Genomic DNA, 21,950 nt, shown 5'->3' with positions numbered 1-21,950 from the left:
TGTAATGCTGATCTTTCCACAAATCCAAAAGTTATAGAAAATAAAGACTAATTGCTAGCTTTTGCTTTCCTCAAAATGTGCATATTTTCTAATACATCAAACAGAAGCAGAGGGCAAAAATGCACTGCATGATGAAAAGAAAATAATTAAACAAATTAAAATGACTGGATATGTGGTGATGTGTTTTAGAAAGTGACTCTATACTGTAAAAGTTAGTATCAACTGCTATTTGTGTTGGTAATTCTTTGCACATATATGAAGAATACAAATGGCACTTGTTTTGTAGAATGGGACACTTGGGATTTCAATAGTTCTTCCTCACTTTCACAGCTCTTTCCTGCTTTATTCTCTCCTTCACTTCTGCTGTTTTTATTCAGCACCACAGGCTCTGTATGTACCGCAATCAGAAGATATTCTCACAAAAAAAAAAGTTATAATTCAGTTTTTACTCATTCATTCAGTGATAAGTTCCCTCCAGTTAATTAGAATCTTATGGAGGGATTAAAGCTTGCAATTATTATTATTATCTACAGAGAATTCGTAATTAATGGAAGTATATGGAAATGTCAACGAGGATCCTGGAACTAAGCCAGAGACCATTTCCTAGTCAGCATCGGTGAGCAAAATTTCAACATAGAAAATGGTTTTCAGGTTTGATTTGGCCTTTGACATGAAATGCTGTTGTTTCGCAACAATGCACTTTTATTAAAGTGAAGTAACATTTTATTCAGGTTTGAAGAAAAGCTGGCGAGATGCATATCTGACTGGTTGGACTTCAGTGCCGTATTCTTAGACTAACAATCAAAGAGAGATCTGATCTGACTTACAAAGCCTATGGCTTTAGTTTCATACACTACATTCACCTGTTCTTACATTAACCACAACACATTAACATTTTCTGCATCTGAACTGATACAAATCTCAGCTCACCAGCCGCAATAGCTGGTAAAACCAGAATTTTAACAGCTATAGAGCTGGTAAGTCCCGCCCCTTCCGCTAACCCCACTGGACCTCTAGGTTGAAAAATCGTCAATGCAAGTGAATGTGAGAAAATAATTATTTTCTGGTCCCGTTTGAATTTTGCCATGAATGTGAACATATGTTGTCTGTGAATTTTTAATATAATTTTTCATGTGAAGAATGCTACAATTTAGCGGGTAGAAGTTTGATACGGTTAGACTTTGTGTGAGAGCACTTTGTGGACTACAACTCTTCGCTGCTTTCGATTACATCAGACGGGAATCTGAAGAAAGAACAGCCCATTTGGTTTGAATGGTGACATTTGGGTACAAAACACACAGGCATCTCGATCTGTCTCCATAGATTATCGCAGCATTAGCACCGTGATTTGACAAGTGGAGGTAAAATGTGTTATGGGGTGACGTGACGTCACATAGGCGACATGTAGTCTTTCTCGTTATGTCTTTTCCACAACTGCTAGCCAAAGAATCATACAATATACTGTCAAACTCGTAACATGAAAAATTATATAAAAAATTCACAGACAACGTATGTTCACATTCATGGCACAATTCAAACGGGACCAGAAAATTATTATTTTCTCACATTCACTTGCATTGACGATTTTTCAACCTAGAGGTCCACTTGGGGTTTTACGGATGGGCGGGACTTACCAGCTCTATTGTGGGTAGTAGGCAAAAACATTTTCCCATCCTGGTCCCGTGGCTTTTCCGATTAATATAATTGGCTCAAAAATGCTTTCTGCAAGTGATTTGCTTGTTGACAGCAAGTAGCTTTTCTGTGTATTTATTTATTTTTTTACTTAATTTTGTGTAATAAATTTGTTGCATTATTTTAAAATCATCTCTCTTTTTGAATAATTATATGTGGATTTTGTATGTAAAACCCAAAATGTCTCATCCTGTAGGTGGCTTAATTTTCAAGGAAAGCCCTGCTTATATAAGTGCATATTTGTCAGCCAGACCAACATGAAATATACAGATTCTTATGAGCTAAAAATGCAAAAAAGAGCTTTACTTCCATGAATTAGCTGCGTTACCAAGATGGCTTTAGACAAATTTTCTATAAAAAACACAACAAAAAATGTACCACTGAACATAGAAGCGGTGTGCTCATTTTGTAAAGGAGTTTATTGACATATCTTCATAATTCTCATTAAAAACAAACTAATTTGGTACCATCGTTTGAATCGGCTCGTTCTGTAGAAACCAGGAAGATCAGAACTTTCAATAATGTCTCTTAATGACCTAAAATGTTTAAATCAGGGCTTGATCAGGTGACCTGACATGAACATTGCCTTATTCCCATCCAAAGATAGATGATGTTACTGCTAATTGTATCTTTTAACAGGCAGTTCTGCTCTCACTCCAGAAATGACCCACAGTTCAAAATATGATATCCCATTATCTTAACTGCATAATGTGTTTTTTTGTTTTTTGTTTTTTTATCCACATAGTGCTTTGGCAGGAGGATGGGGAATTACAAACTTGGTGCAGAGAGGATGTTTTCTGAACCCTGAAATTAAGACTGCCAAACTGTATGCGAAACGTTCCTGTAAATTGTAAACTCACGCTTGTACATCTCTGCTATTGCTATTAGGACTAAGCTCTGCCATCTGTGTAGTGTTTTACAGCAAATGCATTTGAGTTTATTGATTTGTAGTCTGGAGTGTATCAAAGATTAAAAAAAAGTAGGTGTATAATGCATTTGAGATGTTTGGAGACTCTTTGGTGAGTCATTTCTGTTGTGCAGTACTGTTTGACCGCAAATCAATAAGCTTGTGTAGTAATTTTTGGAAGGTAGCTCTTGCTTAATGGGTGATTAACAGTTAACATACTTTAGGTAAATTTGGGTGTTTTTTAACTAACGCATTTTGATTTCTGCGATTTTTAACAAACAGGATGGAATTAGTAAAACAGATTAGATAATATCATAAAATATTAAAGAATTCCTCAAATACATTACTTATATTCACTGATGTTAGTGCTGTGTTACTGTTAGTGCTTCCTGGAGGATGATGTCACTGAGGAATTGACTTTTGTTTACTAAAGGAATGTTACAAAAGACGGGATGGAAGGTGGGATTGCAAACATAGAAAAACACCTATAAACTGTTTACGAATTAAAACAATATTCCCAGCAAAACATTGAAAAACATTCACTAGAAAAATTATTAAACACCTGTCATATTTCTTTACACACACACGCATACACACACATATAGGCTACATTTACTTAAATAGTTTAATATTTCAGGATTTCAGAAAATATAATATTTCAGAAAGTGCAATAACAGGAAGTTTTTCTTGTTTTTGGCATGGAAAGGCTGGTGGATGTCAATCATACTTTAGAGATGGAATATTCTAATACAAGGCCGAAGCCGGCTCTGAGACTGACACTGATTTACTGAACACACAAGCACACGCAAGCGCTCTCACAAAGGATTGATTGGTGGATTTGACCTTCATCCAGCATAAGCAAACTCGTGCGCGCACAGTCTATCGGCATTGTGATTACTCACTCATGCTGGCAGCGGTGGGGTCTTGATGGCTAAACTCCTCCCCGGCTATTGCGCTTGAGATTTTATCTCTTGGATGCCCATGGAACTAGACACCACGCTAAAACCATCATCATCACACTCTAAGACACTAGTTTTCCCTTAAGAGTTAGCTTTAAACATAATAACATGATGCAGCGGATTTTCTTAACAGCAAGTGTTCAGGTTTCATTATCTGAGATGGTGCCTGTAGGACAGAAAGGGTGTAAAAAGATTAAGGAGTTTTTTGTTTGGGTTGCAGGGGTTTGTCTAGGACACACACTTACTTTTAATGCAGATGAGACTAGATTTTGAGACAGTTTATCTTTTAAAGAATGTCTTTAATGGACTTTGAATGTGCGATTTAATTACTCCAGGCCGCTAAATCGCTGTTCTTTTGGTCACTAGTAGCTGTTGCTAGTAGACTGCAGTGCTCAAGGGTATCGAGATGAATCAGTTGAGCATAATGACTAGAAAGTGAAGCTCATATAACTAGTCAGATGTTATGGTCAACTAACTAGTCAACTAGTTAATGTGGATAGTTTCATTTATATTCATTTTGTTTTTCTATTTGTCTATTTTACTACTAGACAGTTCCATAACATCATATCATGTATCGTATCATCGTGTCTCGTATTGTGTGACGTGACGTAACAACATGACATGACATAATTACTTCTGTGCCAGAGAAATGTTGCCCTGATTGCAAAAATAAGTTATATCATATAAATCGAATAGAAAATTTCAAAAAGGTAGTTTGTCTGTGGCTTAATTGCTTTGAAGAGTAACAGTTTTAGAGTAGCTTCCCCAACACTGGTGTGAACGCCCATTGAATAGAGTTTGGTGTTTAGTCTCCTGAAAAATGAATTTGTTATTCTTTGTGTGTTTTGCAGCCCTAGTGAGAGATCCCAGTCAGAGCATCATGTCATTTATAAACTGCTGAAGGGAATCCACAGTCTGACCTCACAGCTGGGCTCGCAGGAGCTGAAACAGATTAGTACCGTCACCACCGTTGAGACCTGGGACCGCGGACAGATCAGTGAGATATACACACACACACGCACACAGTCACACTCTTAAAGTGCATACACTCTAAAAAGCGATGGTACTCCTAAAAATTAACATTCATCATCATTTACTCACCAACATATTGTTAAAAATTTGACTTTTTTTACAAAATAAAGATTTGTACGAATTTTTTACAGAATATCCTGGCCATTATTTTCAAGTATAATAGAAGGACAAAAGAGCACCAAAAAGTTATCATAAAAGTGGTTCATTTGATCCATGCACTATATTCAGAGTCTTCTGAACTCATCCAATAGCTTTGTGTGAAAAACCATTTAAAATTTAAGTAGTTATTGCTTAGTATGTTTTGTAAAATAATAACCCATAAGACTTGGTATAACACATGAACTAATGCTTTAAGAGTCTAGTAAATCACATGGCTGTTTGACAGGGATTGACTTAGTCTCATCTGGAGATGATTTAATCTATCATTTTCATCCACCATTTGTGCTTTTGTACAGTGGCAGATGGGAAATTTACTACACTCATTTTATAAATGAATTGTGCATCTTTAGAAGTTTTCCTTTTTCTAGCTCAGCATGTTTTTTTTTTTTAGATTCAGAACAGTTTATCCATGATATATATATAGGCTTCATAAACAGTATTACCACACTGGCTTCTTTGGATGCAGAGCCTTGCAAAACATTTGGCTTTGAAATCACTCTCCAAAGAAGATTCTCTCTTTCAAAACGGTTAGTTTTATATATTATACATATTAGTGGCCTCATGCAACACGATCTATCTAGACAAATCGAACACATCTTTCATCGACATCATCTTTCAGTCTTGCCTTTGAATATTGTCAAGTGTTTGGATGCGTTTCTAAAAGGTTGAGAGCCCAGCCGCGTGCTAGATTTTTCTATCGATGTGTCCATTCGTCTGCTAATCTGTGCTCAATAACAGCCACATGTTCTTTCAAGGCCACTAAGCAAAAACATAAAGGAAAGACAATTTGATGCAAGTATGAATTCGTGCCTCCACTCTGATGGTTACCATTTTGCAAACGTCTGGTGTTTTGGAGATGGAGATTTCTTTATTGATTCGTCTGGAGTGGTGGTAATGGCTGTGGCGTGTTTTATGTCACAGATGGAGGGGGGAAGGGCTTCGTTATAGATGCAAGTTTTAGCTGTAGATGATTACAGAGCATAAACACTGTGATTTGCTGTTGATAGACGTCTGCGCCAGGCTGAAAAGTTTGCGTGTGAGGAGAGAGAGATTGTCTGTTTTTCATATATTGAGGGTTTGCTTTCAGAGAGCAGGTTTTCATCTCATTCAGATCTTTGTGTCCAGGTGATTTATTTGTCTTAAAATATAGATAGATGACTGATGGATATGAAAACTGCTCATTCCATAGTGTCTGTATACATTCCTCAAAATAATTTTGAGGTTTTCACGGATTTGTGTTTTTATAGTTTGCACGGAGATGATTATGTATTGTTTTCAAAAGTTTGCGTTTTCAGGCCCACAAAACGCCATTGTCTTATAAATGACCGGCCAAGACGCATAGAAAGTTTTCTATTTTTAGTTGATAACTGTGTCGTGTAAATGGCCCCTAAATTTGAAATTCACTGCAACAGCAGCAGAGAGAATTGCTCATTTAAATGCAGTTGTTTGGGTTTATTTCACAAAGCTGAATGCAAGAAAACTTTCAGAACCCATCAGCCAGCATCCATTTTTACATTTACTCATTTTTTTAGGATGAGACCGGCTCCAAGCGACTGTATGACACATCTCTATTGTTGTTTTCCGTTCTGAATCATTGTAGTTTGTGGAATCTTATTCTACATGTACATTATTTCTGCACATAACAGATACAGTGATAAGATTCAGTCAGCCTCTTTCCCGCCTGCATAATAGCGTAAAGTGTTTTGACCCAAAACAGCTGAACCGTAACTGTTGAGTGGAGAGTTTTCAAATTGAGTATGTTGTCTTCTACCTTATTTATCTCTCCTTTTTTCTTTCTGTTTACAGTTTTCGGACATAATGGATTTTGGCTTATTCTGAAGGGCTCAGTGAAACCGGTCAGGCATGAAACCATTAAAGAGGATCGGGCAGCCTCTATGGTAGAAAATTACACTACTTGGCTGTCAGTTGTTAAGTTTAAATTGGCCCTCTGCTTTACCTTACCTTAAAAACATTGCCATGCCTACCTTGGCAATTGTCGCTGACTACCATATTCTCTGACATTCTTTTGCTTTTTTCTGATCTACAGCCATGGCCAAAAGTATTGGCAGTGACATCAATTTTGTGTTTTGCGAAGTTTGCTGTTTCAGTATTCGTAGATTATTTTTCACATGTTTGTAGTGTATACTGGAAAACAATGATAAGGATTTAATTGGTTTTAAATGCTTTTATTGGCAAAAACATTCACTATATGCAAAGAGTCAATATTTAAAGTGTTGATCCTTCTTCATAACCTCTGCAATTCGTTCTGGAATACTGGATATCTGATTCAATGGTGATCCATTCTTCCCCTAATTAGTTCTTAGAGTTGGTCACAATTTGTGGACTTCTGGTTGTCCACTCGCCTTTTGAGTATTGACCACAGGTTCTCTATGGGATTAAGATTTGGGGATTTGCCTGGCCACAGATCCAAAATATCGATGTAATGATCTCTGAGCCACTTCATTATCACTCTTGCCTTGTGACATGGTGCTCCATCATGCTGGAAAATTCACGGATCATCACCAAATTGATCCTAGATAGATCTGAGAAGTCGCTCTTGCAGGACGTTTTGATACCATTCTTTATTCCTGGCTGTGGGCATAATTGTGAGAGAGGCCACTGTCTTGGATTAAAAGCAACCCCACACATGGATTTTCTCAGGATGCTTCACTGTTGGCACGACACAGGACTAATGGTAGCGTCCACCTTTTCTCCTCCGGACAATCGATTTGTCAAATGTTCCAAAAAGTTGGAAGGGGGCTTCATCAGAGAAAATAACTTTGTACCAGTCTTCTGCAGTCCAATCCTTGTACTTCCTACTGAATTTCAGTCTGTCCTTGATTTTCTTGGAGAGAAGTGGCTTCATTGCTGCCCTTCTTGACACCAGGCCGTTGTCCAAAAGTCTTGGCCTCACTGTGTGTGCTGATGCACTCACACACACCTGCTGCCAATATTGACCAAGCTCTGCACTGGTGGTGACACAATTCCGTAGCCGACTCCTCAGGAGACAGTCCTGATGCTTGCTGGATGATCTGGGATGTCCTGAAAGCCTTCTTCACTGCAGCTGAACCTCTCTTCTTGAAGTTCTTGATTATCCGGCAAATGGTTCTTTCAGGTGCAATATTCTTTGCTGCAATTTCCTAGCATGTAAGATTCAAAGTGATTATGGCTGAACATCTTTCTTTGGAAGTAACCATTGCTAACAAGAGCACAATGATTGGAAGCACTTCTTCTCTCCTTTTATAGCAGTCGGTCTGCTCTTATAATCCAATCACTTTCCTCATCATCCAATCATGATATGATTTGGGTTAGAAAATTGGGATTTTTGTGATAGCTTTTTTTTTTTTTTGCCAATGAAGCTTTTTGCCATTTTTAAAATGCATCTGATCACTCTGCACAATAATCTAGAAACAATGTGAATCAACACCACAATAACCGAAGCAGAAAACTTTGCGAAACACAAAATTTAGGTCACTACCAGTACTTTTGGGTTTTGGCCACGGCTGTACAGTTAAGGTCTGTTCACACCAAGAATGAAAACTATAATGATTACTATATTAACATCCACACCAACGGATGAAAACTTTATGTTTAGCGTGCTGCAATTGAAAGTGCACACTTTCAAACTGGATGAATTTTGATTTGGCTGTCAATGTTTTTATTGTTCATTAGCTGGACAAAAAACATCCCTTTTTTGGAAAAGTGTGATTCCTTTGGATTGACTTGGTAAATTAATATCATTTCAGTTAACGTTAATTTTTACATAGTGGTCACAGTTGTTCACAATTGGCCTACCTTAATTAACAATATTGAGGAATAGTTATGTATACAGTAGTTAAGTGCATAATTCAACAATTTCTTTAAAGAAAACTAGCAGAAATCATTCATTCTAATGTGACCGTTTGTTCCATCCCATGTAAGAATATAAATATCTATTCAAGTATTGCATCCAGTAGTGAAGCTTGTCAAATCTAGAATCAGTAACTAAACTGGTGCAGGGTCAATTAAATAAATAAGTAAATAATGTCCCTGAGTTCTGTCCTCTTGTACAACATTTTGTAAAGCTTTTCATACAGTGTACTGGATTTGGTCTAGATTGCAGTGGGAGGTTCTTTTGGATCCTGTGAACCTGTAAATGCTATAGATGGAGATGCCAACATCCAGTGTGTCCTGACACTCGAGACCTGCGAGATTCTCGAAATATCTCGCTCTGGATACGAGAAAGTAAAAAAGGTGCTGCAGCGGGATACCTCACATAACACAAAAGACTAATGTCCTTTGATAACTATAAGCTAGGGATGTACTGATATTTTACATTAGCTATGTGTTTTTGATGTGTTATTGCTGAGAAATAAAGATTACATTTCACATTATTGTTTTGTAAAAATGTATATATTATGTAAAAATAGGGCAAATGGACATGCACAATTAAATATCCAATTACAGGTATTATCCAATACCAGTAAATTAAAAAAATTCTCTAACACCGGCCAATAACCGATATGATTCAGATATATTGTACATCCCTAGCTACTGTATGTTTTAAAATTGTACCATCAATGGCCCTGTTTACACCTGGTATTAAGATGCGTTTCTGTCGATCGGATCACAAGTGGACGACACTAAGTACAGGTGAAAAACAGGGTCTAAAACGTTTTGACTTGTCCACTTTTGACCACTTCCAGAGGTAGTCGACCAGATTGCTTTCGTAGTGTAAACGGCCACATTTCGGCCACATGTGTTCAAACAGCCACAAAAGACCCCCTACTTTCCGCCTACTCTAGCCAGACGGGATTTAAACTTTGTCGGATGAAGACCCAGTTTGGTTTGAAGTCGAATAACGTACCAAGCACAACGTTCTCTCACCATTCCTGATTTCTAGCACACACACACAGCGTTCGGCATGGTCCTGCGGCTGTCAGAGCAGAAACTAACGCGTCTGCTTTCCGTATTTTTTCTTGTCGTCTCTGGTCACGTTCATATGTAAATTGCGTGAGCTTACTTCGTGCATTAGATCAAAAGTTCTGAAAAAGCCCATAGATTAACCTGCCCATAGACACTTCCCTCTGAGAAATCAGAACAGTGGTTGAAAGTGGACAAAAGAGACGGATTTAAACACCAGGTGTAAATGGGACTGTGTCTCCTTCATCTGCTGGTGATTCGATCGATCTTAATACCAGGTGTAAACAGCTTTAATGATACAATGTACTCTATTGTTATTTGTAGGACATCCTGGCACAGGACCATCATGTCTTTGATCCAGGGTTGCCAGCTGTACCTTCACTGGCCAAAGCTCTCGATCAACCACCTGGTCGACAGCATTCAGCTAAAAACATTCCCTGCTAATCAAGGTAAGTGGTTGTCTTGATTGAATATGTTCTGACACAATGAATCACAGCAGCCTCTAACACGCTCTAGTTTAGTTTAGTTCTTTTGACTGATGCTTAGCACCTGGATGGCATAATGGTTTTCCTCACTTAGTACGATACTCAACACGTTTGCCCCTAAATAAATGTGTTTATGGATGGAGAGCACTCGAATATGATTAGAGAAAAATACAAGCTGCTACCATTACCCCACACAGCTGACTTTAATTACCAGGACGGCTGCTTTTACGCTTCATTTGGGAAATATCGAAACCCAGATATTCATTTAGGTGCATGTGTTTATGTGTGTGTCATTGCAGGAGTGCTCAAATTGTGTTTGCATGTCTGATTTAACTCAACTTGAGCTGTAGTACGCATGAAAAGACTTTGTATGCAGTCTCTCATATATGCACGAGAATGAATCTGAATTGAACACAAAATCTGGTAGGCTGTTCAATCTCAGTTCCTGTCCTGGAGCTGACAAGCAGGCATATGGTGTGCTGTGGTTGCATTGAGATATTGGGCGGAGATCAGCTATCATGGCTGAAATCTTTATTTAGTTGCTGTAATCTCCTCTTCTGTGGCTGCATCCCATTATCCCTATCCTCCCTCCAATTATACGTCTTCATTTGGATCTTCCTTTTTAATGAAAGGCTTCAGCTTTTAAGTACAAAGTAAATCTGTTTTCTTTCAAGACACTTCTAAGTGAGATCATTCCACACTAGACCACATCTTTGAATGGGCTTTTGTGCAAAATGTGCGAACACTTAAACACAAAATTCATGGTTCATAGATTAGTTCATACACTAATATCTAACTCGTGTGTGTGTGTGTGTGTGTGTGTGTGATCCTTAAAATATCGAAAATAAAATATTTATGTATTTATAATGTAATTCAATATAATAAAGAACAGGGCACATCACAGGCCAGATTTGAACCTAGTGGTCTTAGAAATGTGAAATTATTACTTTTGAACAACTAAGAATAAATTACTTGCATAACTATTCTATAGAGAACCAATGGGGTTTTGTTCTTTGCAGACTGAAACCTGGTTGTATATATCAGCGCTCACAGTTTATCCGGCTCGGCTGAGGGTTGGGCTATCATATCATGGCTGTTCTTTATCAGACGGAGAGTGAGACCTATGGAACGAGACGTGATTAGAGAGGAAGACAGGTGTGTGGGAGAGGAGATTGATTGGCTCTTATCTGAGTGTGCAGCCGACAGCTGATGGATGTGCGAGAGCCCTGATCATTTCAGATGGCAGAGGGGTGGCTATTCTTGAACCAACTTCATCAGGAAAGGCTGTATTTCATCCAACAGGCATCATCAACATTGTCGCTTGGCATAAAACACGTTTTTTGTGAATAAATACACTAGGCAGGTCAATTGATTACAGATCAAACTGAATTAAGTACATGCTGATTAAAATAAAATAGTGATCATAAATAACGGCTCGTCAATATTTGCCAAATGAAGATAATTCATACGTTGTGTGGCAGTTAAGTTATGAATTGAACAGACATTTTTGGCCATTGCTTAATTCTTTGTTCTTTTTCATTATCTCAAGTTAGAGTAAAAAAAGGGTTTTTTTAAAACACAAGACTGATGGATTGGAAAATTTCTAATTAGGAGGGTGTGGTTTCCTAAAAAATTTTTAAACACTTAATTTTTTTATTATTATTATTATTTCTGTCAGGACCACTATCGTCAAAGACGATTGACAGTTAGCATATAGTTTGGATTGGTGGTATGGTTCTGTTCAGGGCAAGAACTCCCTAGCATGGATAAGAGCAGGGAGAGCACAATAACCCCCCTTAGGGTAAACAGAAGAGAACCAACATGAATGTGATGCAGATATGATTAATTCAATATTTTACTGTACAACATATTTCGAAAATTTTGTCTGATTCAGAGGGGAATCAGATTTCCAAATCCTGACTGACGAGAGGAGGAGCTGGTGTTAGGGGTTAACAGTTTAGGACCCAAGGACCAGATGTTTGAAAGAAGACCCGGAGTCAGAATTATAAAAAATTGAAGAAAAGTTTTACTGAAGATAGTTTGCAGTTTCATCAGCAGAAGTCAGCTTCAAGACTCACACAGGAGTTCGTAGGCCGCCCCGCTTACAGTTACAAAGATCACAGCAGTTATACCATTTCCAAGATCTAAGCTACGTCATTGCTTACAGGTTGAATGATTCTGATTGGCAAAGAAATTGATAAACATAGTAATTTTCCACACATATACAGATAGACAGAAGCATATCTCCATAGATTATGCCGCTGACACTCGGACCCTGAAGTTAGGCACGCCGTGACCTTCCAGGTCGCAGATTTGGGTTGCTGGGTGCCAGCATGTCTCGAACAACAACTCAGTCAATCTCCAACAATGCCAGTGGTTCCTTAACCTGTAAGCAAGAAAACTAACACACACACACCGACACATAGCTTTTCCAAGGTTGGATTTGGCCAGGCTCTAACTATAAACAGGAGTCTCGTCTCAAAACATCAAGATAATGCGTTCTTTCTCAAGAAGAGCTACATTTTAGTCTAACTGGAAAGTAAGGCTTTAACTGAGAAATGGTCCCTTAAACTATAGACTTCAATGACCCCTATGTGTTTTAACATGTTGAAGACCTTTCTCAAACACAAAACATTTCCCTATTTTATTTCTTGAAGCCGAGTTAAATGAGAAAGCACTGTTACTGCATTCAGATATCAAATACTGACATTAAAGAATACATGAAAAGAACATTTCAGTAATCACACTGGTAACTTCTATAAAGTAAAATCTCCAGAGAAGTCATTCAACTCATGTGATATTTAGAAGGAAAAATATTGATTAATACCTTGATGATAATCACTCATTACATATACATTGAAGCAGCAGTGGATTCCAATCCGCACCCCTTCACCGGGGATGGAGGAGGGCAATTAGCTCCTGAGAAACGCGATAGCTGCTGATAATACTGAAGGAGCTTATATATCTTCACAGTGATAGGTGTCGTATTCCTATAGGTAGACGTGGATCAACTGAGAGTCAGCTGATGCGACCTTGACTAACGTGACCTGCCAGAACTGACGCTACGCTTAATTATTATTATATTTTGTACTAGTTTTATATAATAGTATTATTAATATAATTTTTCATGTTATTTAACAAAATATTTTTTATACAAGTAATTAACCATACTAAACTGTGTTAAATTGACAGCCCTAAAAAGTATTTGTCATCAAACTGTGTGGTGTGAGCTACTCTTTGAAACATTTTCCTGTCATGTTTAGTTTATATTACAGATCAAGGTATTGCCCCTATTATGCTTTTTCTGAAATTAGTATTACCTTTCCATATACTGAGTAATATAGCTGTTTGTGAATGTAAAAGGTCTGCAAAGTTTCAAAGATCAAAGTGCATGATAAATGGAGCTATTGTCTCCCAAAAGAAAGAAGCGATTCTGATCTTCATGAAACGTGTCGTCAGTTATTCCTGTCTTTCTTCCTGCTTGAACCTATGTAGGGTTGTTACAAATTTGCATAATGCAACAACCTATGGTTTTCATTGGAAAGGAAAAGGAGGGGTTTAGAGAGACTGAATCTTTATCGAACCGTTTCAGTCACTGAGAAAAGAGGTGATGCTGCAATGTATAGTATGAGAAAATATACATCTTTTGACCTTGGATGCATGTAAACCTATTGCAGGAGACCGCCAAAACTACAGAATTGTAATAGGGGAACTTTAAAGCTCAGTGGAGGCACTGGAGTGTTTGTAGTGTCTCGTGTGTGTGTGTGTGTTTGGAGGTGATGGCGCGGTGTGAAGTCATTCTCTTTTACACTTTCATTGCACACTGTTCAGCACCTTGGATAGCAGCACAACACGTGAACACGGCTGTGAGAACAGGTGTGAGAATGACGATAATTCACACGTGAACACGATGGACTCAGCGTCCCAGTTCAGGGAGCATGCAGAGCAGGAAATCCCTAATGGGTTTTCCCTTTGGATGACTCATTGTGGACCAAACTTGACTTGTGGCCTAACAACCCATGACCACCCTGCCTCACCAAAGCCATTGTCCTCATTTGAACTTCCTCCTGACTGTGATGTATAAGCAATGATCCAGAGGCCACTGCACTTCCCTTGTTCAGCTGTCTGACTCTTATGGTCAGCTAAACCACAAACTTCAAACCATTAACACTCTCCTTTCCATTACAGCCTTCTTAGGGGCACCCAACTGCACTTATTTCTATACTTGTTTCTGTAGTAAATCTTGTAAATAGTAAATAGTGTAGTGTAATAAATCATTTGTTGTGGTATTGGGGGCCAATGTATGGGTTTTTTTTTTTGTAGAGAGATTGTTATAAGTGATCCAGAGAGTGGAACAGTTACTGGGCATGATAGGCACAGTGTGGACAGATGTTTATTGATGCATCTCCACACTAACTATAGTTGTGTCATCTGATTTTTGTAAGAATGGTCTCATGTCTTTTTCTCCCTTCTTCCCCAGTTTTTTTTTTTAAATTCTCCCCTTAAACAAACATGTCATTGAAGATCAGAAGTGAAATCAGCTCATCAGTCTTGCTACTCAAGACGTCTCAGTTTGCCTCTCCAGAGACATGAGCTGTAAACAGTAATATCTTCTGGTCTACAGCAGGATAATGTCAAACAAAAGCCTGTTGTCTCCATCACTGGACTGCGTCAAACTGCGTCCACAGCTGTCCTGTTCTCATTCACTCTGGCCTGGACTGCCACCCCTAGGCTATGAATCCAGTCAGGTCCAGGTTTTTCTAGCCATCTTTGCATCATGTTCCATGGCTGGACTTGCAGTCCAAATATCCAGTCCAGCAGGACTGTTTTTGATTATCTGAGCAGAAGTTTACTGATCTGTTGCTGTTTGGCCCACCCAGTCAGAGAATATCCACTGATGGCGTCAATGTTCATGCTAACATTTAACCACCCAATTATTATTTTTTCTTTAAAAGAGATCTTCTGCTATTGACTTCTGCTTTTATCATAGAATGTATATCAGTTAACAGTTTTATCACTTCCAACTTCCAAGTTACATGCTATAAGAACACTACCATTCAAAGGTTTGGGGTCAATACGATTTTTTTTTTAAATGTTTTTGAAAGAATTGCTTATTCTCACCAAGGCTGCATTTATCTGATCAAGTAAAAACAGTAATATTGTGAAATATTATTACAATTTAAAATAACTGTTTTATATGTGAATACATTTTAAAATGTAATTTATTCCTGTGATCAAAGCTGTATTTTCAGCATCATTACTCCATTCTTCAGTGTCACATGATCCTTCAGAAATCATTGCAATGCTGATTTGCTGCTCAAGAAACATTTCTTATTATTATCCATATTATGGAAACCGGGATTCTTTTCAGGATTATTTGATGAACAGGAAATTCAAAAGAACAGAACATTTGTTTGAAATATATATTTTTTGTCACTTTTGATACATTTTATGCATCCTTGCTAAATAAAATGATTAGTTTCTTCATTAAAAAAAAAAATCTTAATGACTTTTGAATGGTTTGTGCATATTTTGTATATATATATATGCATTTTCTATTTTTGTTCTTATAACATTGGGATTACTTTATATTAATTTTTACATTATTAAAAACAGAAGTATTGCAAAAACCTATTTAAAAAAAAAAAGTAATCCATAGTACTGTTTTGTTGATACATATATGATACATGGTAAGCTGTCAATGTTTTTTAAGGTCATAATTACCCTTTGCCACTCTGGCCAATGATGGTAAATTGAGAAAATTTACCACCATGAATATTTCTTTCAGGTCATGAAACTTAATTTTTATTAAAATTCCAAAATACTTTGGGATTTTAAAGTGATACTGCCGATGTAGGGAAGTTGGAAGAGTATAGTTGCATAACAGAGCAACAGTTTTATGCTGTTCTACAGGAATAATAGTGTTGTGCAGTACAGAAATGCAGAATTTTGGATGTTAATGCACTGTGGGAGGAGGTGTGACTGCGGCGTGTTCATCTAAGAAGACAAACGGCGTGTACCAGAGCCTGCTGTGATTTCCCAAGTGATCCAGACATTTGCTTTTTAATGGCTTGCGAAGACATACGGAGTGGGCGAATAATATAGTAACGGCAGTTTTGCTCTGAAAAGAGGGAGAGTGTGAAGGATGAGATTAAAAACTCTGTGTTGAATCACGACTTCCTCCTGCCTCTAACACTTCTGAAGTGGAGGCCTAGGTTCTGTCAGCGGCCAGACAAATGGACTCTGCTTGTCCCGTTCCCTGCTTCACAGAGATGGGATTTACCTGTCAAGGCTGATATACAGTGTTTCCCCCCTGATGTTAAAGGCTCACTGTAAATCAATTTAATCCTCACCTCCACAAACCAACCTCAGGTTTGTCACAATAAGAAATAATCCACCGCTTTTGGGGCTGCTGCCAAAACATAGATTACTTCTGTCGTAAACAGTCTGTATCTTTTTTTTTCTCATTCTTTCTTGCCTGGGTCTCTTCTGGTTTACATTGAGATGCATTTATACGGTGGGGAATACCTTGCTTTTGCATGGCACCTGATGCAATGAGCGACAAACAATTAAGGGTGCTTTCACACTGGCATTTTTCTTGCGTCATCACAAACGTGCACGGTCATGATTGAAAACAGGACGCGAGCCAATATATTGTGTTTTTTATTAATGTGGTGCTATTATGCACAGCAGAGTTAATTACATTTTGCTGTATGTGCGTTGCATGAAGCAATCTAATAATGAAGAAAAATTGAATAAAATTTTATATTCATATTTTGATCCATTTATCACTGTGGAAATGGAAAGTCAAGTTGAGCGTATTGTTTTGTGGGGTTCATTAGTGTACTCTGGTTGCATAATGCACATTTTGGCACATATAGTATGTCATCCAGGTGCTCCATTCATACCAAAAGTGTGCGACTGTGTGCCACATGCATTCTGGATATTGTAAAATAACACGGAAAGCTTGGAACTATATTATTCAGACCATACTTTATATTACAAACTGACTTTTTCTAATCTACTCGACTGTTATAAAAATTATTATTCAGCGAGAATGCATTACAGTGATCAATAGTGACGGTAAAACATTTATAATGTTACAAAAGATTTCTGTTTCACATAAATGCTGTTCTTTTGAACTTTCTATTCGCCAAAGAATCCTGAAAAAAAAGTATAATGTTTTCCACAAAAAATATTAAGAAGCACTAAATCAGGATGATTGCCATCACAAAAATAATTTACATTTTAAAATATATTAAAATCTAAAGTTTTTAAAGGTGCATTGCGCGAGAGTCTGAGTTTTCGCAGAACTACGCCCCCTCTGGCGGCAAGCGAAACTGCAACCAGAGGTGTGCACGCTCACGGACCACACGCACACGCACGCTTGCACGAGCTCGAGCTGGTCATAACCCAAGGAGCATCAGCCGCACAAATCTTTTGTTTACAATCATAATGTCTTCAGAGGTAATAAAGTTTTAAATCTGCAAGTAATTTAAAATATGTGAAAGGAAAGGCAATTGAGTAAATAACACACTTATGTGTGAGGGAAAAAATGGGGGTAGTAGAAAACTTCGTTTTTTATTCCCATCTATCTCCATGTTGAACTGTGTTATGTGTTTACTGTATCCACTTATGACTATTATTATGGAAACACGTTCATGAACAATATAAGTTATAACTTTGTAAAAGCTCAAAATAGTAATCATGATACCATACCATACACAGTCGGTCAACAAAGTACACCCAAATGTCTCAAGGTAATAAACAATCAAGTGGCACTATGACGTTACCATAAAAGCCAAACAGGCTAATCCGCCGAAGATTTGCGGGGGTTTAGCCTGTTTTATTGATCAGCTAAGTAGCATATTCCAATAGCAATACATCGTAATTAAGCAGTAATTTGCTCAAAATTTGTGTCTAAGTATCTAACTTATATATCAGCATTTTATATCACAATCATTCTGAACCTGATCACTGACAATGGTAAGTTAGTAAAACCTATTCCGATTGTACATTTATCTAGCTTACGCTAAAGCATTACACATTTTATGGATCGTCATTTATTGTCATTATTGGCCGTATCAGACATTAGAGAATGGGATATATCTTACCTTTTTATCAAGAAAAAAACCAACTGAGGATCCCGTTTGAGCCCTAGAGCAGACCGGAGATCTCTCCATTTGTTGAAAGCCTTCCCTATGTTTACTCTCGTCTTACCCCGACGCCTGTCTGACTCCAATTTGGACCTTTTGGTTGCACTAGACAAAAGTTCTCTTTTTTTTTTTATCTTACGTGGAGTTTGCGTTGGTGTTTGAAATGAACTACAAGCCGGTCTCTTAGAATCCATTTTCTACGGAGAATGGCGGCGTCGGCGCATACACAAACCTGCCAGACATATGAGCGTGCCGTGAACGCGCATGACGTCACGCCCAGTCTCAGATTCCGACCCGAATCCCTCTTATTTATTTTACTGTACAGGATTATAGAGGCAATCGCAGTGATCAGAGAAGGGCTCAGTCAGCCCATCAGGCAATTGTTTAAGCATGTATGGGTTAGAAAACGGGTATTTTTAACATGAAAAGTTGCGCAATGCACCTTTAAATATGTAATTTTTCACAATATTACTGTTTTTGTTGTATTTTAATAAGTAAATGCAGCCTTGGAGACATTTCCTTTTTTTTTTTTATCGTAATGACCCTAAACTTTTAAAGGGCAGTGTACACATATAATATGTATGTTGAAATTGTTTATTGATTACAATTTAATTGGAAATTTAGTTGTTTCCTGCTTATGCAAATTCTTATATCTGTATTTACAGTGCTGGTGAAGGAGGGAAAGATCTGTTCGTTTGTGGCCTTTATTGGACGTGGAGAATGTAACATCCTTCAGGACGTGGGATCGTTGACAAAAAGGTTTCAGAACGAGCTTGAGGCTTCCATATGCACAGCATATGTCATACTTAGAAAAAGTCAAATAAGAAAATGCATGAATTGATGTTTCTTTTCAGTCACAAATGATAGTGTTTAATGCATTTTTGTTCAGTGAAAAAGAGCGAAAGTGTGTGATTTGCAGGGCTGCAGGATCAGATTCGTGCTGGCTGGTAAACTAGGTCCAAAGCAGTCATTCGGAGAGGTCAGCATCCTATTGAACCAGCCCTCCCCTTGTACTGTTATCACTGACACTGAAGTTCATGGTGGAATCATTCAACCGGAATGTCTTAAAGGTCAGTCGCGACACTTTACTGCTTTCTATAGAAACAAGGATAACCATGACATTACACCTCAGAGGTAATAGCTTTAAACTAACATGCTCGCAGTGACACACATTAAGCCATGTGTTTTGTATTCAGTTGTTAATCTGAATGAGGTTTATTTACCCATGCACAGGTCTGGACTCAGTGACCACCTCTCTTATACTGCAGACTGCACAACCAATGTGTGGAAAGCTCAGTGAGGTAAGAAAAAAGGAGAGCAGCATTTGAAAGACCTTTATGAACAGGAAGCTCTCTTTTAGTGTGTGAATTTAAATTGAATTGGCCACATCCCATAGGATCTTGAGTATGAATTTAATTTAGAATGGTCACACAACCGAGTCATTTCATTTGTATCGTATCCTAAAAATGAACAGCATTATTAGAGCATTCTGGAAAATGAAATGTTCTTCCTGTATAGAGCATAAAATGCAAGTTGCAGATATAAGGTTGCTTTACCTTGAGGGCTGTTTGCTGCTTTTTGTTTCTCATGAATGTTTTTCTTTGTGTAGGAGGAAGTCATGAAGGAGTTCCTGACACAGGAGAGGATGAAGAAATAGGAACATGAGAAGGTTGTTCACTTAATAATTGTTCTTTTTGACCCTTTAACCCATAAATGCTATGTGTGTCCTCCTTTAGGGTGTGTTGTTCATGGAGAATGCCCAGCGGGGTAAATTATAGTGCCGAACCCTTCTGGAACACTCTCCAAATCCTCCAAACAACGCTCCAAAAAAACAAAAACAAAACAGAAATCGAGCATTGAGTTCATGAGATGTATAAGCTGTACTTACTCCCAGACCCCCGTTCAACTTTGACTTTGTTCTCAGAGACTCCGGACTCTGCCGTCTCTGTGTTCATGTGCCGATTTGCCAAGCAAGAGAGACCCACACGCTCTGATATTTCACAGCATGGTCTGGTCCTCTCTGGTAAACACAAAATGCATTTGAAACGCTTTTGCTTTTGACGTTGTAATCCATGACTCAAGTGACCATAGTTATTGCTGTATCGCTTTTACCTTGGTATGCATTTCCACACAGCGAAAATGAGCAGCGCTGCTTTACAATATTTATTCATGAGAACGACAGAAAAACATGGAGATGAACCCAGACAAGGAAAAACTTGTTATTAAGGGGTATAATGTGATGCAGAGTTGCTGCATTAATACATTTAGAATCAAACCTATGTATTTTATATGTTAGTTTGCCTCTTTTAACATTTTTAACTGAATGCCAGACTTATCTTTCATTTGTTTTCTATAGACTAATTGTATTTTTTTGTTTGCATCCATTTTAAAAATAGAAAGTAATCAAAAGAGATGAAGTACCTGTTAGTTGTAAAGTATTTAATTCACTAGATTATCCCATAATAGGGCCTACAACATGGTTATTTATTATAGAAACTTTTTTCTTCCAATTCATTTCCTGTGGAAATGTCCTTTATCATTAATCGTGACACTCAAATATTCCTCTCTGGCAAGCAGGTTTTCTAGATTCCACGGCCTAGTGGAGATCTTCTAAGTGTGTGTGTGGTCCGTGGAGCTGTATGGAGCTCCCAGCGCTTATAAACACAAGAGACTGGCGCTTTGTGCGTGTGTGTAAACATTTCCCAGCGAAGTGCTCTGATCCTCAGAAGCGCTCACTAGAAATGTTTTTCAGATGTTCCTATATCGTTCACAGTATGTAACTGTGCCATCTGGAGCTCCTGTTCAGGTGTAGCTTTAAAATTACAGTTATGTGCTTGTCAGATAATAATCAGTCTAAATTCTACCTCTATTTACTGTAATATCACTCCCTTTATATTCCATTATAAAGCTTATAAGCCTATGATATAATTATAATAATGTAATTCTGTTTCTTTTGTAAACAGACAGATAGATAGATACAGTAGATAGATATATAGATGGATGGATGGATGGATGGATAGATAGAATGTGTATCATAAACTTCACTATCTTCATCAAAAATGATGAACTGGATTAAATTGGATGTTATATTTTTTATTATATTTATCATTTAATTTTAGGCGATTTGTGACATTTCGTAATTTTATTATTTTGTGACATTTATTTGTACGATTCTTTTTTTAATTAAGCATTTAAAGTAGTTTTATTAATGAATGTTAAGCAGCCTGATAAGTTAAATAATAATGTTTAATAACTATAGTTAGCTTTTTTTTTTTGCATCAGTATCAGCAGTATTTGCCTTGTTGCAAGTACTTGGTAAAAAACAAAGTAAGTGGTGCTGTAGTGCAATGGGTTGTGGGCAATATTAGACCAATAAGGATGTCTACTACACAATACACATTCAGGCATATTTCTATGATGCACACACTAATCCTAATCTCGTGTTTTTGTTCAGATGGAAAGTGATTTAGGATGCAGTCATTCTTTGTATCTTCCATATAGTTCTGTACATACTCCTTGACTGACTTTGTATGAGATCCAGCCTTTCTAAACTCCCTGGAGTCATGTAACCTCACCCCACTCTTCGCCCCGTGCGCATTCACACCTGTTTCTCATTCTCTCATCATTACACTCAACGAACAGCATATACTAGGCCAAC

At 37.6% G+C, this 21,950-nt stretch overlaps 1 protein-coding gene across 1 annotated transcript in view; it reads left to right on the top strand.

The window, feature by feature from the left end:
- Positions 1 to 19,961, top strand: part of cnbd1 (cyclic nucleotide binding domain containing 1) — a 35,672-nt gene extending 15,711 nt beyond the window's left edge. The window contains exons 5-12 of the mRNA XM_084398810.1: positions 4,410 to 4,555; positions 6,556 to 6,647; positions 8,845 to 8,912; positions 9,976 to 10,100; positions 18,958 to 19,051; positions 19,190 to 19,362; positions 19,526 to 19,593; positions 19,902 to 19,961. Of these exons, the coding sequence (XP_084254936.1) occupies positions 4,410 to 4,555; positions 6,556 to 6,647; positions 8,845 to 8,912; positions 9,976 to 10,100; positions 18,958 to 19,051; positions 19,190 to 19,362; positions 19,526 to 19,593; positions 19,902 to 19,949 (814 nt within the window). The 3' untranslated portion in view covers positions 19,950 to 19,961. The remainder of the gene's footprint in view (positions 1 to 4,409; positions 4,556 to 6,555; positions 6,648 to 8,844; positions 8,913 to 9,975; positions 10,101 to 18,957; positions 19,052 to 19,189; positions 19,363 to 19,525; positions 19,594 to 19,901) is intronic.
- The last annotated feature ends 1,989 nt before the right edge of the window (positions 19,962 to 21,950 follow it).

The sequence above is a fragment of the Rutilus rutilus genome (assembly GCF_951802725.1).
Source record: "Rutilus rutilus genome assembly, chromosome: 24".
NCBI lineage: Eukaryota > Metazoa > Chordata > Actinopteri > Cypriniformes > Leuciscidae > Rutilus > Rutilus rutilus.
This window is presented reverse-complemented; position numbering and strand designations above follow the sequence as displayed.